Raw genomic sequence first — 19924 nt, forward strand, 5'->3', positions numbered from 1 at the left:
AGGCCTCAGGGCCATATAATGCCCGTGAGACCATTTTACCCGTCCCGCGAAGCCATTTGAGAAATCATTTGAAAACCAAAAAATGGCCTTGATTCAATTAATCTAGAAAAAAATTACTTTCAAATAATGTTTAAAAATAATTTGAGATAATAACAACACAAAACATTGTATAATAGACAGACCTTTTAGAGTTTTTGTTGTGTGAGCACGTAACGGAAATGCGTACATTAATTTCAACCCACAATCAGAAATTGCAAGCAATTGTATGGCTTGCGAATAATTTTGTAAATACTCAAGTGTTTACTCAAGCCCTTAATATAAAAAAGGTTCCCCACACCTGCGCTAGTGGCTAAAGTTTAAGTTATATTCCACAGCATTTCAGCTATTATATTCTATTTTGTATGTCCAAGTAGGTCATCTATTCTAGTGTAGGGAATCATATAATGAATATATTATCATATACAAAATGCTTATGATTCAAATTGCATGTGACCAAGCATTTAGAGAGCAGCTGGTAAGGATATACAGTATATCTATGCAAGATCTAAAAATGCACTGTGTATCTAAATAGTGCATGAGGTGAGAGAGTAGGAGGGAAAGAATGCATACAGGTACATGTAAGTTTGCCAATGTGTGTGTGTGTGTGTGTGTGTGTGTGTGTGTGTGTGTGTGTGTGTGTGTCCATACATAAAGTCCATAATGTGTGTGTTGTTGCCCTTTATCTTTATTTAAATGTATTAATACATTTTAATATAGTTTATGTGACAAGTCCTAAAGTGTTCCTCTTTTTAAAGCATTTTCTAACTCTATAATGAAAATCATAATTAACCTCAAATGTAATTTTCTCAGTGCAGAAGGATTATAGTCAGTAACTGTTTTTTTAACTGTGTTAGTTTTTGTCTTTTCTTCATGCGGAACTATTGTATAACATTTGTTATTGCATAATGCTTTCATCCAAAGTGACTCAGGATGCATTTAAGGTATACATTTGTTTCAGTATGTTTTTTCTATGGGAATTAAACCCATGATTTTGGAATTGCAGAGGCAGCTGTTCTACCAGTTGAGCTACAGGGTCCCACTTTATATTAGGTGTCTTTAACTACTATGTACTAATATTAACATTATTACAATACAATGTGTAATTACATCTTATTCACATTTGGATCTACTGTGGTTGAGGCACTGGGTAGGTTTAGCAGTACGGTTAGGAGTTTAGGGTTTAAGGTTTAGGGTAGGATTAGGTTTAGGATTAGGGGTGAGGTTAACAGTGTAACTTCAGATTTAATTACATGCAAGAACGATCAATGTAAGTACAAAGCAACAACACACATACACATAATAAGCACATTGTATGAAATGCTTAAGTATACAGTAGTTAAAGACATCTAATTTAAAGTGGGTTCTAACTGGTTTGCGTGCCATGGTGGGGAAAACAAAGTGTTTGGTGCAATGTTAGGTTAAGTAAAAATGACTCCTCCAAATTAAAATTTGGGGTAAATTTAATCCATTTAACGTATTGTTAACTGGTATGCTTTAAATGATAAACAAAGTATACAAACAAGTAAAAAATGATCTTGTTTGTAACCACAGTGCTCTAGCGCAGTAGGCATGTGAAGTGTGATGTGGGTGGTTACCTGTGTTCAGTGTTGAAGGTCCTCCAGTAGTGATGCTGTAGATCTGCAGGAACTCCCTCTGCCTGCTGCCGCCCACAATGTTGAAGCCAAAGCCCCGTGGGCCCTTACACAGACGAGTGTGAACAGTGAACCCTCTCAATTCACTCGGCTGATCTGTAAACTCTGCCACTATAAAGCAGAAAACAACAGAGAGAGAAAGAGGATGATGACAGGTATAAACATGATGCTCAAGTGACAGCCAAATTATTAGGAGAAAATTTAAAAATGAGTGAGAATGTGTGACATTACAAAGGGTGGATGGTAACAGGTTAAACATTAAATAAGAGAGAGAAGAAACCTGTTTTTTTTAACAGAGAAGAGAGTGAAAATGGTGGATTGGCATGTCCAAGCACAAAGTGTTTATTTGAAACATGTAGAACATCACACATCTCATAGAAAGGATTAGCAGATCCTTTCTTCTTCCAAAAAATAAAAACATTTTGAAGCCATTATGAACCTCTCGCTCCTCAAACGTGAAGTGTGTAGTTATACCGACCTCTACAGTTATCAATTATATATTGCATAAGTTTCTAACAGACTGCTAAACTGCAGTCTCCTTATCTTAAACAATGTTAAGTTATTTAATTACATAAAACAGCTGTAAATAATAATATAGTATTTACATCCCCAGTGTAGGCATGTAACTGGAAAAGTTGAAAATTCACACAAACAAATATTTAAATAATGTCAATTTATTAAAAACAAAAAACAAAAACATTTGTATTTGTATTACTTTAGTTTTTAAGTAACTTTTCTTATTTCTTTTTATTTATTTATTTACTATAAATAATATTGGTTCTTTATAGGCAAGTCTAATCCTAAAATGTTGAAATAATACAATATATAAATATACATTTTATAAAATATATAAAATTGAGGGAGTCCTCGTGTTCCCTGTCACTGCCAGAGAGACCAGAGCTGAGCTGGCAATGTTCCTTCAATCAAGCACAGGGTGGAACATGACCTGATGGTTTATTCATGGCCATATAGCTTAAAAATTGATAGCTCACCCAAAAATGAAAATTCTCTCTTCATTTACTCACCCTCATGCCATCCCAGATGTGTATGACATTTTTTTATTTTTCTTCAGAACTCAAACAAAGGTTTTTAGAAGAATATCTCAGCACTTTATATGATAGATATTGGTGAGAAACAGATCAATATTTAAGTCCTTTTATACTATAAATTCTCCTTCCTGCCCAGTAGGTGGCGATATGCATGAAGAATGTGAAATGTCAAAAAGAAAAGCAGAAGAATGTGAAAGTGAAAGTAGAGATTATAGTAAAAAAAAGAACATAAATACTGATCTGGTTCTTACACACATTATTATATGTTATAGATTTAACCACTGGAGATATATGGCTTACTTTTATGTTTCCTTCATTTGCTTTTGGAGCTTCAACATTTTGGCACCCATTCACTTGCATTTGATTTGAGTTCTGAAGAATAAGAAAAGTCATACAAATCTGGGATGGCATGAGGGTGAGTAAATAATGAGAGAGTTAAAATATTTAGGTGAACTATTCCTTTAACAAATTGTAGCTACATAAAAAATGTAAAAACCATGAAAATCTGTTTGTAGAACTGGTATAGCAGACAATCACTCTAAGCAGCACAGGAAGTTGTGTATTTACAAGCAAATAATGAAGTGCTGTTAAGATACATAGCTTAGCCTACAACTGTTGCACGCTGATTATAATAAATATCTATAATACTGTAGTATAATACTGTATATACTATAATGCTACATGACCTAAATCTAAACAAAAATGACAAGGTACAAAGTGATAGAATAGAATAGAATAGAATAGAATAGAATAGAATAGAATAGAATAGATGAGTAAAATCTTACATTCAGTCATGCAGACATTCTCTCTGCTGTAAGTTCGGTGGTTAAGCCAAGAGGACGGTTTTAGCTGAGGACTGCAGGACAAACACATACCACAAGATGTCAGTGTTGTGATGTAGAAAAGACAGGAATTGTAGGAAAAGGAATAGTTTACCCAAAACAGAAAATTCTGTCTTCATTTACTCACTCTCATGTTGTTACAAACCCATAAGACTTTCTTTCTTACATGGATCATGAATAAAGATATTTAGAAGAATTTCCATGCTGTTCTTTTCCATACAATGAAAGTGAATGGGTACTTGGGCTGTTATGTATTCAGCAAGAGATGATTTTTGGCTGAACTATTCCTTTAAGATTGCATTGCTAGGAAATTGTTCAATTATTTAAAAATGATAGTTATCCTTATTAGTTGCTCCAAATATGGTATAATGCAGCATAAACCATTTAAAATGCAATATATATTGCATTACTGCATAACTTATATACTGTAATGCAATATATATTGCATTTTAAATGGTTTATGCTGCATTATGCCATATTTGGAGCAACTAATAAGGATAACTATCATTTTTAAAATAATTGAACAATTGTTTATGATTGTTCAGTAATACTGATCATTAATATTCTTACTCTTTGTAGTAGGGATTCCCTGAGTCGCTGTACGTCATCTCCCAGTTTTCGGACCCTGTTAACCGCGCACTTCTACGAGGTCCAACCCCATTCTCAAAGGCACTGCCATCTCCTCCACTGGAATCTCGTGATTGGCTGGGGATGAAATGGGGCCGGAGCACTGCTCAGCCCAGCAGAACCCCCTAAACACAAATACAGAAAATAATATTATTGAAACTTTTTAAATGAAATGGCATACTGAAACGCAAAGCATATTCTGACTGAAAACTAGAATTTTAGCATTCATTGACTTATCATTCCAGGACTTCATTTTCTCATCCATTAAATCATAATTGGGTTTATTTATTTTCTATTATATGCATAATAAAAAAAGCAAATGAAACCATCATCATGCACTGCCATTATATAAGTTTCTATTTATAGTGTACATTTACATTTTTATTAAACCACCTCAGTTTGTTTGTGTGTGAATGACCACGTACTGTACATACTGCAGCTAAATATGGTTTTCATTCCTTTTCTGAGTGCTTATCCCATTCTGTACATGCAGTTTAGTTATTTACGGGAGTGACAACTGCCTTCTAAACCAGATTAAATTCCAAAAGATTTTTTAAGATACATTTTCATTAAATCTGTATAGTGTGCACAGAACCGAACAGAATAACTAGTTTTTCCATGCAGTAGAAACACAAAGCTGTTTAAAAACAGCAGATTAAAATTTGTTGATGAGGGTTAACTACTAACTTGATGGATGATTAAAGTTTTTCATCACTTGTATTGCTTTGGTTAAAAAATAACTTGCACCAAAAACTCAAACTATGGCCGAAGCTTGAAGTGTTGTTAAGGTAAAATGTCCACAGGGTGGCGCCAAAAGTGAGTCGTACTTTTAGTTGTAAACAATTAAATACAGTCAACAGGAATGCATATTTGATTAACCCTACTCCTAACCATATGTGGGGTAAATGTTTTTATTTTAGAGCATAAATGCATCATTCAGAAGCAGCATTCCGATTTCAAGTGTGATTATGTTGGTGTGAAAGTGGTAAATATGATCCTGTCAGCTAAAAAGCACCATCCAGTTTGTTACTTTAATTGAAGTTTAGGCTGCTCACTCTTTGTCTAAAGGAAATTGCTTCAGTGTCAATTCTGAAATGTAAGCAGGGTCAGCATCTAAGAGATGGAGCAGCACATATAATCCATAGAGACAGATGGGTATGTAAACCTCCTCTGTTGATTGGCTTCAATGTCATGTTGTGATCGATGCCACTGTCATCTGTGCCACTGCCCATGGGGCAGAGAGACCATGGGCAGACAAAAGTGCACAGACACACAAGACCCAAGTGAAGTTATGAAAGAGTTGACTAGACAGTTTTGTTTTGCAGACTGATCTCAGAAATGTCTTCTGACAGGCTGGAATTACTCATGATGTCTGTCGCTACTTAGCATTGTTAGACTATGTTCAGTCTATATTAAGGGATAATGTACAGCCAACCGGTCATTATCACAAAATGAACCTCAATGTGAAGTGGACCCTGCTTATTTCATGGCTACTTGCCATGTGAATAAGTACATGTACATGAAAATAATAATTTAAGACAGAACACAAGCAGAGCTATGTCAGAAATACTGCCAAATTGATTGAATTGACCGCTAAATGCTAACAAGAATTCCAGATTGTTGTGTAAAAAAAAAAATCAATAATAGTGTTAAAACACTGATATCAATTCCCAACAACTAATCAATCTGCAGCTATTGACTGGTTTCCCACTGAAGCTAAGCAGGGTTGAGACTGCTCAGTACCTAGGTGGTAGACCTCCTGGGAAAATCATGGTTGCAGCTTGTAGAGGTCTTAAAAGGTTCTCAACATGTGACCTTTAAGCATCCCAATGCCCCAGTGTAGTGACAGGGGCCCTATACTGTAAAAAAGGCAAAGACTAGGTGGTGCAACATGATCACATGGGAAGTCTGCATGCTGTTTCAGTGAGATTTAGTACTCTAGGATCAGCCACATGCTGCTGACACACTGACAAGAGCCATTTCCTATCAGACATTTATGCATCAGGTCACCTGAGAAGCGTGTTGTGTCAGCAGTGTAGGAGACCCGGGTTCGAATCTCGCGTTCAAACCAGGAAGTAATCCTGTTCCCATAATCAGTGATGAGCACGATTCGGAGATTGCACATTTTCCTATAACGTTACATTTTTACTCCACTGATAGTTAGGTTTAGGTTTGTGGTTTGGGTTGGGGGGGTCAGTTGATAAAATATGCATTCCTCTGAACTGTATTACAGCCTGTACTGCTGAAAACAACTCGCTTTGGGTGCCCCTCTGTGGGAATTCACCTAAAAAATGTCGCTCACATGTACGCATATGGCCAACAACATTTATTGCTTTTGGGGACAGTGTTTCAAATTTCGGTTAGCACAGATACATTTTCACTATAAAAAAGTAAATCTACTGTTTCCGATTGTACATGAGATCAGTCAGGGAGGTGTCTTGGCTAAAATTGCACACTGGCCTCTATCCTTCATACGTAATAATCCTAATATAATTGGCTTTATCACTTTCCTCTCCTGTTTTGAGTGCTCTGGCACAATAAGGCTGCTGTTGCATAATTTTTAAGTATAAAAATGAAATAAATTATTAGTAGTATTAATTGGTCTTTGGATAACATTAAATAAAACTTTAAAACTATACCTTTCCTCTCAGACCAACAAAAAATGGAAGCATTTATAAAAATGAGTGCCAGAATAATCAATGGAAATGGTGATTGGGATGTTAAATAGAAACTGTCCTTCATTTACCAACTCTATTCATTAATATAAAGACACCCCCTTACATGCCTTGAAATACCATATGTGCATGTCCACAAAGTAAAGTTGATATGAAGGGTCCCAGGCTGGGACCTGAACATCTGCAACCTGCTGTCTTTATGAAGGTAATTAGCATATTCCCAGTAGAAACATAAGCCCAGCTGTAAACACACACACACAGTGGGTCGTGGTGTCATATATGCACACTTTATCTGCTTAAACAGCACTGATGTTTACCAAGAGTGGGATGAGAGCAGATAATAAAGTTTAAGACCATGAACTCTGATATGCAGATGCTATTTTAGTAATCATGTTGGATATGGGATAAGTCCCTTCAGTTCACTCGGCCGCCATCTTGATAACATCCCTTTTGTCAACCTTTCTATGTAGGCAATAGGCTAACAAGTACAGATCCAGTCTACTTAAATGAAGAAAGACTGAACTGTATGTCAAGATTATAACATTTCAAATCAGCAATAGAATCTGACAATTGTCAATTTTGCTTTAGCTCAAATCTCACTAAAAACTTGGTTGGTTCAGTTAATGCACTGGACTAAGTGGGTCAAGTTTCTGAACACCAAATAGGCATTTTTAATGGGTAAATGTTGGCGATAATGTGTCAAATCAGATTTCAGGGCAATCCATTGTGCTCCTTGGTTCTAATAAATTATCTTTTTGGACTGGGGAGAAAGCTTTGAGATCTGAAAGTTACAATATGTTAACATAGCACAATTAACTCTAATCTCAAACAATGAAAGAAAACTTGATTCCTCATGATATGGCAATTTTATGGCAGGTGAGTCAGGAGAAATATGTGGAGTTCTTAGATACGTATAGGTGAAATTCACTTTAACTTCCTCCCAAGAGAGGCAAAATGGTGCAGTAGACATTGGAAAAGTCATAACATATAACTAATAATCCGACAAACATAATCCTGACGGTCGTGTCATCCTTATCAAAGTGGGATCATTCATTCCCTGTGGATTATCTAGGTCAGAACGTCATCCAGACAAACTGCAGCAGACCCAGATGGTCTATGACAAGGATTTGAAGCTGTTTAAGGACCAGTCTCTCTAAAAGTCTTCATGATGTCAACTGGCTTGTTAAAGCATCTACTTCAGGCTCATTGGATGGTCAGAACAGATACTGAAGGAGACAATAGAAATGTATAGTACATATCTTCAACAGTGAGGTTGATTCCATTAGTCCCTTTTAATTGCTATAAAGCCTCTCCGAGGTGTGACAACACTGATTGCAGTGTGAGTGCATTTAATGTAAAGAGTTTAACTGTGAATATGCTACATATTAAAAGTAGCTATAATTGCAAATTGGTCACACAACACAAAGGTTTGCAAAGAGAAACGCCAAGCTAGGACAATTACTTGTCTTAAACCTCATCAGATGTTACTGTAAAAACATCTTAGTAAAAGAGTTTACAGGACATATGACATTTTTTATTATTATTATTACTTTCAGTTTCATTAGATAACTGAAAGAGCACATCTTACTTGTAATCTGCACATACTTCACATAAATCATTATGTAAGCTGATTAAAAAAAGATCAGTATTTTTTATCAGAATACTGCTGTGAGAAGCATCTCTTCTATACCCCTCTTATATTACATTATGCTTTGTGCTCCCCTCACAAATGTGAGGGGAAAGTGGGAATAATATCACAGGGCAGAAAAACTTTAAATATAACAAATGGCACAGAGATAGGCTTTGTAGGCTTCTCAATAAGAAAGATGATATTTTAGAGCAGACATCAGAGATGAGGCAACAGTGACTGATAAAAGGAGCAATCTGGGTATTATCTGCCTGGAAATACTCTGCTAATGTGTCACTTTGAATTTGGAAGACAAGAGGAAGATTGGAAAATGTTTGATGAGATTGAACCATTAAAGCCCATTTTGGCATGCATTTATATGCTGAAATTATTTCACATTCATTTACATAATGAAGTTATTTAGAATGGTGTAACTTATATTGTACACTTGATAAATGATTTATAAAAACAATGGTTGGTAATGACAAAGAGACTGGCTATTTAGTGCATGCAAGGCCCGTATCAGTTTGCCGTCTCAGTGCAAGAGGAACAAGATAAATTCAGGTCCATTCTAGAAGACCAGTGTTAATACTGTGTAATGAAGATCACACATTGCAGCATTTTGTAACTGACTCCAGCATCACCATAATATAATGAAGAAGAAAGGTTTGATTAATTTGAACACAAGTCATTTTTTACCTTTAATTCATTTCGCATATAGGTTCAATATTTTGATGTACATTTTAAATGTATACTTTTAAAACAGAAAGTTATGTTTTATAAAGACAAAAAGCTACTGTGTTACAGTGATTTTACCATGACTAAGGGGGATTTAGGCACTTGCATTTAGACTTCACATAGTGCCTAAGATCAGAAAATCACTGCATGGGCTCTCATGGCTTATTGTTTTTTTTAATCATTTAATTTTAACATGTATTTATTAAATACATAAGAACTAATACAAATATTTATAAAATATACAATATTTATAAATATTTATAAAATATTTTTTTTACCACATAAAACATCTGATGTGTCTTATATTATCTAGTTTTTAATTAATATTGAATATTTTGCATATTTTCATATGCACAAACTTCCCTCATAATGTTTATATTGACATTTGACTTTTTACACCTAACGTCCGATAGAGTTCATCTCTTCTGATCTCACTTTACATTTCAGACAGCATCATACCACCACCACTTTTCTACTAGATGCAAGCTAATAGATCTTGAGACTTTTACACAGCAAGATTGCATTCTAGTGATTTGGAGTAGATATCTGGAACAGTGCACATCTCATCTCTGTCCCCTCTATATCACGTTCCTGTTCCTACTGTTTTAATGTCACATCAACAACAAGTTTCCAGGGACAAGCAAGTTATATGTCCACGCTTAATGCAGAACAGCTGCATGATGCGACACAATCACCATCAATCAGAAGATATTATTTTTCTTTAATGCACAGTTTTGGGACCAATGAGATTTGACTGAGGGTGGTGAAGCTACCCAGCATGACAATGTAGAAAAAGACAAAATATCCTGTCGCTTCATTGCGTTGTGGCTGTTTAGGACATGATGTTAGTCATTACCAGGACCAGATGGAATCTCCTGTAAACATGTAGACATTTTCCATCAGATGCTGTGTGGGTCTGGTCATTACATCCACCTGTCCACACACAACACAAAAAGCATACCTGATCACTATTCTGCCTACCTGACAGACCTGAGTCCTCCTCACTGTTGTCACCGTCCTCGCCCACTTTCTCTAGGTTGCTGAGGGACTTGCAACGTGTGCGGAAGTTTCTCAGCAACTTCCGGTGCTCCTGGTAGGTAATGGGGGGACTATCAGGACTGATGTGGACTGGACGAGGGGTTCCATAGTAGTTCCCTAATCCAGTGAAGATGAGAAGAGTTTGGTCAGGCTAATTGCTTTAGGTTTTAAAATGGGTTGTACTTTCCAAAACACTGAATTGGATAATAAACTGATGTAGTGATACAAAATACTGTATTACTTTGAATGAAGCACTTGAGTCCTATGAACTATTTTTATGGTTCTATTTTTACCTTTTTGGAGGAATTTCTTATCTATTCCACAGCAATTAAAGATCGTAAATGCTTCAAGCAATAAGAGGGTGAGTAGATGATCCCACTAAGGGTGGAATTCTATACATCCTGATTGATATTATAACTGTAGACCTTCTTTCAACAGCTTTCTAAAACCTTTTTCCAATACCCATCTGTTATTGATTGAGTAACTTGCCTTTGCAGTGGTAAGTAAATCATACGCCCGTGTCAGCGAGGTGGGAATGACGCTTATGGCATTCTGTAAATGCAGCTGCATTTTTTATGCTAATTCAATTTATTCATTTAATCAGGCGAGGTAGGTGATCCTGCCCCTGAGAGCCATAACTCACGTACTAAAGGCATGAGTGTCACAGAGGCGACAATAATGATGCTGAGAAAGGAATGAGCTTCTGTTCCATTATGTTTAAAATAGTTTATAATGCTGAAATGAAACACATTTGGACTGATGGGCCTTTTTTAGAGGGCATATTACCTGTGTGATGGAGCATGATATTTAATTTTAAGTATAAACATGAAGTTTATCCTACATATAAGTATAAGTAAGCTGGTCAAATGTTGACACTACTGAAAAGACCAGCATAGGCCGGCATGAAAATACATGCTGGTCCTGGTTGGTTTACACTGGAGCTTGTTTGGTGCGGGTTTGGTTTATGGACCAGCCTACTCATGGTTCACATTGGTTTTCCAAAGAAATATTGCTGGTTAGGCTGGTGAAAAAGTCTGGTTGGGGCATCAGCACACCAACATTCCACGCTGGGGGCCAGTATCCAAAAAACAACATGGTAACCAGCTATGAAGGGCTTTTCAGCAGAGGAGGCACTACTGTAAAAATTGTGTAAGCACTTTTGCAATTACTTGATTTTCCATCAGACAAATATGCCATTAAATCTTTGGATATGATCCAAAGAGGGACACTGACCAATTCAGCAAAGGTTGTGCATTGTTGAATTGATTGAACAAAGAGAGAGGGAAAATGAGAGAGACTTTCTATTGTATTAAAATGTAAGCCGATGGATAGAAAATCATGAGTGCACTTGGGTTGGGCTTCCAGATTTTTTTTAGGAAATCCCTGAATGTTGTTCTCACCATGTATTGATGTCAAACTTACAGTACATCGGTATGAAGTCAATACAACAAAATAAAAGTAATGATACCTGTCTTTCTATAGTACAGGTAATATGAAATACTGACTCATTTTGGTGCCCACACGCTGTCTTACTCAAGTACAAGTGCAAAAAGAGCACTCACGATTCATGATTGCGGCTGTGTTTGAGAAGGGTTTAAATGCCTCTGTAAGACATTGAAAACTTTGTTGATGTGGTCCATCCAGATGCAATAAGTATCAATTATTTAGAAAACAGTGAAACATAGTGTAATACACAGATGTGCTCAAGGAATTTACAAATTTAAAAGGAATATTCCAGTTGAAATACAAGTTAAGCTCAATCAACAGCATTTGTGGCATAATGTTGATCACCAATATAAATGTTACCTTTTTAGTATCATCTGTCTTTTTTGTTTATAACAAGCAAAAATCTGAGTTACAGTATGAGGCACGCACAATGAAAGTGAATGTGGCCAATTTTTTTAGGGTTTAAAAGCAGACATGTGAATCTTACCATTTAATAAAAAGCACTTACATGAATTCTTCTGTTAAAAATCATGCATTATTTGAGCTGTAAAGTTGTTTAAATTGTATTTTAGGGTTTTAGAATTTGTTGACATTACATCGTCATGGCAACAAAGTTATAAAATTGAATATAACTTCAACTTTAGATTTTATCACACTAAATCATGTTAAAAAGCATATTTTTTACATCTTTTGAAAAAGTAAGTATTTAAAAAAATTGCCCTCCATTCACTTCCATTGTAAGTGCCTCATTTTTTTTTTAAGAAAATGAGGGCAATTTATTTTTGTGATAATCAATATTATGCCACAAATGCTGTCGATTGAGTTTAACCTGAATTGAACCCGGAACATTATTTTAAGACACAAGCAGAACAATTTTTTTTCTTGCAAAACTCTTTTAATAACACAATGCCACGACCCTCACAAACTTTGGCAAATAGATCGTAATTATTTTCTTTTCTTATAAGCACTCATTTTAACAGCCTGTTAACTTGAACTTAAAGCACCCAACAATTAAATCTGTACAAAACTCTTTTTATGACACAAGCTGAACAGATTAGTTTGTAAATTGTTATTATACAAACATTGTTCTGCTCCTGTTTCATGAATAAGGCCCAATGTGTAATGAACTATGGAATGCCGAAAGGGACAAAAAGAGTTTTTAAATCACATTTTAAAATACATAATATTACAGTAAAAGCATGCAACTTCTGACCTTTGACCATAACTGAGGCTAAGACAAAATGATGTTTTCGTGTTGTATGTGGTGTATGACCAGGAAAATCACAAAAGTACCACAGTTTTTGAAGTATGGGGTCATGAATGTGGGCTGACCTTTGAACTTGCCACTCTCCAGCAGTGCCCCGGACTCCTCAAGTGAGAAAAATTCCTCAACCGAGACAAAGTTATAGTCAACTCCTGTGATCTCTCCGTCTCGTAGCAGTCTAGTTGTACCTGTGGTTGACAGCAGACAGGCAGGGACACATTTAATACAGCAATTGTGCAAAATCACAATAGCCTGAGTGCTGTTGTAACAAATTTCAGTATACTGGGATTCAGCCATAGACAAATGGCAGCAGGTAATCACAGATGTGTGGAAATTCAGCATAACAGCATGATTGTAAGTGTGAAATTGCGTTCATACAACAAGAGTATGCTGAGTATTTATGGTCTATTTTTGTAGCACTAATGAAAATAGTTCCAAAGAAAGCCAAAGCAGGATCAACCAGGATCAAGAGCTAACTGTTGTAAGTGCAAAAATCATACAGAGTTATAGAGAGATCACTGTCCCACATGAAAGCCTTTAGCGCCATTTGTGTGTGCAGTTCCAGATAAAGAAAGCACCTTATCCCCTCTCCATTCTCCGTGACTGACAAGTTAACAGGGCTATGAACAGCCAAGACCAATTACAGCGATCCAGCCTCGAAAATCTGACAGTGCCCTCCCTCTCTCTGCAGGCTGTGAACAGCTCCGCTGTGACACAACATCAATCTCCAATTCTTTCTCACTCTCCTACTCTGTGTGGTACCACACTCAACCCAAACACACTCTCACATCCTCCTTCCACTTCAATTTCTCTAATTACGAGTCTGAAGCAAAATCTCCCAATGCATCACAATATGAACATTAGTCCTAGTGCTTCCCTCTCTGAGGTCCTGCACTGTGGATTTATTGCAGTGTGTGTGTGTGTGTGTGTGTGTGTGTGTGTGTGTGTGTGTGTGTGTGTGTGTGTGTGTGTGTGTGTGTGTGTGTGTGTGTGTGTGATATTGATATATTAACCCGCAGCTCACACAGCCAGAGGCCTACTGGAATGATTAGAGCAAATTACTTACCACTGCACCCACCACACGTCAATCACAGCTCAACAAGAGGACACTCAGATGCATCGTCTGTCTAATTTAAGGGTGGCCTCCAGGGTGAGTGTGTGTGTGAGCATATGGGTCTGTACAAAATTAAGCAATGCTCAATGCACATGCAATGAGAGAATTCTTCATACAATACTGCTGTGAATACACTAATGATGTATATAATAAGAGAGCTCAAGTCATGTCATGTATAATTCATGTGCAATACTACATTTCTGGTATGCATAATTGCATGTTCATTTAATGATCATTAACATGGGACATGTCGATCCACTTATTTGCTACATTGTTCATTGCCCCTAAAGGTGATGTGAGTAATGTTTTTAAACTAACATACTTTGTCCTATCCCAGCTTAAAATGCAACAGAAACTACAATTATTAAACTATAAGCATGAAAGATAAGAATCACAATTCAGTATGCAAATAAATGGGAAATTGAAGACCAATCAGAATTCGGCGTGCAAATAATAAAATATTCTTTCTCTGCATTTTTATGGTGGAAACTTTAACCATCAAACAATTGTAAACAGTCAGCAGAACTGTACTTTAAAAGAGAAAGCAGCAAATAAAAACTTAATCCATATAATTACAATGAAATGCACATCTATGTGGCAACTACTGGACAGAATGTTGATAATGCAATATAGGCCTACAAACAATAGTAATCTAACAGGCTTTAGGATTACAGTAACATTTAGCTTGCTTTCATTGTATTGTTGCTTAATATTTGCTGCAATTTAAACATGGGTAGTTGACAAATAACATGTCCAATTTTTTGGTTATTTAAAAAATGTATATGAATATATAAGGGGAAGTGTGTATTTTGAGTATACTATAACTGGCTAACATTTGAGCCATCATTGTTGACCATGTGGTTACAGTAACAGAAGCCTTACCATGGCAGCAGATGCCAGATTAATGTAATGTATTGTGTACGTATTAAATCATTATTTAGTTTAAAAATGTAACCAACAGCATTGTTGTAAAAATACACAAAATTACCTGTAAAAATGTATATATTTTTTTTATTTGTAATTTTTTTTATTTGGAATTTGGGAGAAATGTTGTCAGTAGTTTCGAGAATACAACAAAACTATTTTACTCAAACACAGACCTACACTAAATACTAAATCCAGAGAAACTGAACATTTGGAGTGATCTCTTAATTGATATATATATATATATATATATATATATATATATATATATATATATATATATATATATATATATATATATACAGTATATATTATGAATGACTATTGATGTTTTCTTTGATTTTTTATGTTTTCTTTCTTTTACTTGTTGGCAGGTCCATAACCCCAATATACATTGAGGGGGACAAGTCCTCCCCAATAATCAGATATGGCAGTTCGGTTTAAGAGTGTTAGTGTCATGTAAGATGTCAGTATATAACTAAACATGCAATATTTGCCCACTATTTTCAGATTGAGTAATTTCCAATTCTGAATTTTGTACAGCATCTCCTAAAAGTCTTCTTGTAAAAGAGACCATTTTATTTTGAGAATGAGACACCAGTTAAAGTGGTTCACCTAAAAATGTAAAATGTACTTTTACTCACCCTTATGCTGTTCAAAAAAATTAATTTTTCTTGGAACATAAAATTGATATTTTAAACAGCTCCATTCCATAGAATAACAGTTTATAGTGAGCAGGAGCTGTTGAACTTCAAAACGGACAACCACTATACAGTGTTATTAAAGTTTCAGTATTAAGACACAATAAAAGTAGTCTAAATGACTTGTGCATTATATTTCAAGCTTTCTGGGGCCTTAAAACAGCTTTGTGTTATATGGACTACTTTTATGGTAAATTAAAAAATATTCTTTGGACCTTTACAGTAGTGCTGAATATGAACTGTTTTTGTACGGAAAAGAGTAGCGTTAGGATTCTTGAATAAAATATTGTGTTAAGATTCTACTGGGGGGAAAAACAATGAGGGACAACTTGAGGGCAATAACTAATTATGTGGTTTTTTTTAATTAAAATTATTAAAACAGTCATTTCATTTTACAGAGACATCAGTGATGAAAAAAAATTCACATTATATCCGTCTTTTCTTTGATACAAAACAAAAAAGAAAGAAAAGATGACTTAAACAGGCAAATTGCTAGCAATGTAGACACAGTCTTGTACTGTGTGAACTTCTGTGTGAAAATACATGTATCTTTTAAAACCAAAAATTATACAATTTTGCTCCTTTATCACATTTAAAGCCTTTATTCAGAAAACGACTGCATTCAGCACCTTTACTCTTTTAAAGGACCGAAGAGGACTATTATATTTGTAACCTCAACACCCACAACCCCCGCACACAAAATGGTTTGGTCCCCCAGATTATTTGGTTAGATAATGTTTGTGAAATGTCCATTGTAATGACTGTGTAGATTACACTAGATTAAGATGTTTTATTCAGTGCCAAGGGTGATGTGAAACATGTATTTTGCATTGTTTGCTATTGAAGTAACTGATTGTTAAAAGTGATAAACTGAAAGAAGATCATAATCATACTGTTGTGTTTTTGTGATCAGACAGACAGACACACAGACAGACAGACAGATAGATAGATAGATAGATAGATAGACAGACAGACAGACAGACAGACAGACAGACTTTTGATTTAAAAACTGTATTAGTATTTGTTGAAGTTAACATAAACTAAGTGCTATACTATACTAAGTAAATGCTGTAAAAATGATTGTTAATTGTTCATTCATGTTAATTAATATTGTTAACTAATGTTAACAATTGGAATCTTATTGTAAAGTGTTACCCAGTCCACATTAATTTTGTAGCTCTATATTCATATTATGTCAACAGTTGTCTTATTTGTTTCCAATTGTATTTCTCTAAAGGAACTTTAGGAGAAACACCCCAAGAGCAACCTCTAAGCAATTATTTTCATCTGGGTGCTTGACATGTCATACTGTATTTAAGCACTCAAACACACTAAAAACTCTGAAATCTGAAAAAATTTAATAAAACTATAATAAAGCTCAACAGTTTTTCAGGGATAGCTTCTTACAGTCAGTAGATTAGCTCAGTGTGAATCATTAGCTCTGATCTTAGAGGTGCAGCACAGTAATTGGCCACAGATCTGAGACACCAAGAATACATAATGAGACTCTCCAGCCATGAATTAACAATGAGCACATTAATTGTTTGTCAGGTGTTTTTGACACCTTGTGTCATAATGGTGACCCACTAGAAATAACCTCCTTGTGAACTCAGCATACTCAAGGTCCTTCCAGGACAGATTGAGAGACATACAGCTAGACAAGAGTAATAGTGGCAATCACACATCAGCTAACACTCAAACACATACATACACATACATGGCCAAAGTCTCTCTTCATCATTAGTACAGGGGCATTCAGCAAGCCGTACTGATACTTATTTCCACTGTGGTAGAGGGCCGCACAATCTGCTCAAGGCAAGCAAACAAGACAAGCAAACTAATGACAGCTCGAAGCAAACACATGATGACAACTGGAAAATGATGTAACTTGAATCAATCTTTCACGCATTTAGTTTTTGCATAATGGACATGTAAAAGAGTTTACTCTTTCTGTGCTAAAATAATTCTTAATTTTTACAGTTATTGAATGAAAACGTAATCAAATGAGCTGTCTTTAAAAGTTTGCTGTACATGGTACCAGAGTAATCTGTGCAGTGTGCAATTTATTCTCCAAAGAATCTCCCCTGTACTTACCCATCATAAAAGCCATTTAATTTGATTCCATTGCATGAATAATTGATAAACGGCCTACCGTTTCTTAATTCCTTTAAGCGGTTTAATCCTTTATGTCCTGCTCTCCTCTTTAGCACTGGGCCATGTGAACTACGCTCTCTTATGCAGTTGCCCCAGCCAATGTTTCTCAACAATCGCTCAATGACTTTTGTTTAAAGGAACAGCGAAAATATATATTTGTTTTATTCTAATGTGCACTCATTTTGGAATGACTTTAAATATCCTGAATCTGAGTATGTATATCTTAATATAAACAGATTCTGAGAAACAGGGAAATCTGAGGTGGGGATGAATGAGAAAGAATTTACTGCACTAAATAATTAATATTAAAACATGCTCATCTGCATAATGTTGATGGGATAAACAGCATTATGCAATCCAATAAAATATATACAAGCCATACAATACAATCAGAAAGTTAATTTAATTGAAATGAAATATAACTAATAAATTATAATGTTTCACTAGGATTTAAGTATATCGGAATTGAATTATTATTTCGAATGCATTATTGCAACATACTTCTGCCTTCAGCTCTACAAGGCAGACATTATGTAATAATGAGATGGTCATACACTCTCTAATACATATAGCTCCATATAGCGGCCATGTGAGTGAACACATTCAAAAAAAAAACCAAGTTGCCTTGCTGTTCACTGCCTAGAGGCAACATATTACCTGAAACAGAACCTCGTAAGTGACTAAATTGTAATTATTTATGGTACAACTCATGCAGCAACTCGAGAACTTGAGAAATAGCATTCCTCATGTGAAGTGCACAAAAGCAGAGACTATGTAGCAGAGATGGGTCACTTCTATTAAAATGAATGGGAGAAATTGGAACGCCCAACAGTCAATGGATGTAGAAAGGAAGTCCTGCATTACAGGTATAAGAGACAATCACCTTTATTCATACAGACATCACCTGTCAATCAACATGAGAACGTGCATGCTCATTAGGTATACAAGCCAGGAAAATTTTGTTTTGTAGTGTGATCTGATATAAAAGAAGCACAATTTATAATACCAGTGTAGTCAGATTTTACTGATGATTTGAAATATTGTATGTTCTTTGATCGTAATCTTAACCAATCATTTTGGAGATTTCGGTCTTTCCCCATTCAAGCAGATAGAAGCTTGTGGATGTGGGCGCGTGGTTGAGCATTTGTCCTGAGAGAGAGAGAGAGAGAGAGAGAGAGAGAGAGAGAGCGGTAAGGGTTCACACCTGAGCACACTCTTGATGATTAACAACTGTGTCTTGTTGCAGAAAGGCTCGGGAGAGCTAGAAAGAGCGGGAGAACAGCAGAGGAGGGGAGTCCAACCTGGGTGTGTGTGTTGTGCTGAAAAGTCACATTAATAAAAAACTTGATTGTTCACCTGGTCCCAGCTTCCTCCTTTTCACCCAACAACGAACCTTGTTTCAGAGTTGCACTAGCATGCCGCTCGTTTACATAGAAAAAAAGCATTCCAAAGATGGCTGCCGAGTGAACTGACTTGCTAAAAAACTTTCATTTTTCTCTAACAAGCATAAAAATACATATCACATTGTTTAGGAACCAAAATGACTGCAAAAATATTTTATCCGAAATAGATTGCTGCCATCAACAACAAAGCCACATGTGGATTCATTTTGGCATTATGAGTGTTACCATAGAAACAAATAATTTCTAAGTCCAAGAATGTGAATTGCTCTGAGTAGAAACTCTGAGTTCTCATCTTGTAATCACAGTTATGCTGACACAACGTGAATGCAGCAATATGTCTCCTTCCTTTTGGAACAGCCTCCACATTAGCAGTGTACTAATGATGTCTTTTGGAACAGAGCCCACTCACACAGTGGCTAAAACAAAATAATATAATATATGATATGATATGATATGATATGATATGATATGATAAATTCACCATACTGTATTACATCCATTATTTACAGTAAAACTGACATAAGTATTGAACATTTCTCAGTTTGTTCGGCAGATTCAATGTCAGGCTTTGCCTGTGACTATTTGCATGTATTTTCTGCTCTTAGATCAAAGCATGATTGCTTATGTATTT

At 35.6% G+C, this 19924-nt stretch overlaps 1 protein-coding gene across 1 annotated transcript in view; it reads right to left on the reverse strand.

Moving 5' to 3' along the window:
* Positions 1-19924, reverse strand: part of LOC127631120 (membrane-associated guanylate kinase, WW and PDZ domain-containing protein 1-like) — a 97473-nt gene that overhangs the window by 38090 nt on the left and 39459 nt on the right. Inside the window, 6 exon segments of the mRNA XM_052109112.1 lie at positions 1635-1802; positions 3526-3596; positions 4153-4304; positions 4306-4334; positions 10231-10404; positions 13066-13185. Of these exon segments, the coding sequence (XP_051965072.1) occupies positions 1635-1802; positions 3526-3596; positions 4153-4304; positions 4306-4334; positions 10231-10404; positions 13066-13185 (714 nt within the window).

The sequence above is a fragment of the Xyrauchen texanus genome, chromosome 37 (assembly GCF_025860055.1).
Source record: "Xyrauchen texanus isolate HMW12.3.18 chromosome 37, RBS_HiC_50CHRs, whole genome shotgun sequence".
Lineage (NCBI taxonomy): Eukaryota > Metazoa > Chordata > Actinopteri > Cypriniformes > Catostomidae > Xyrauchen > Xyrauchen texanus.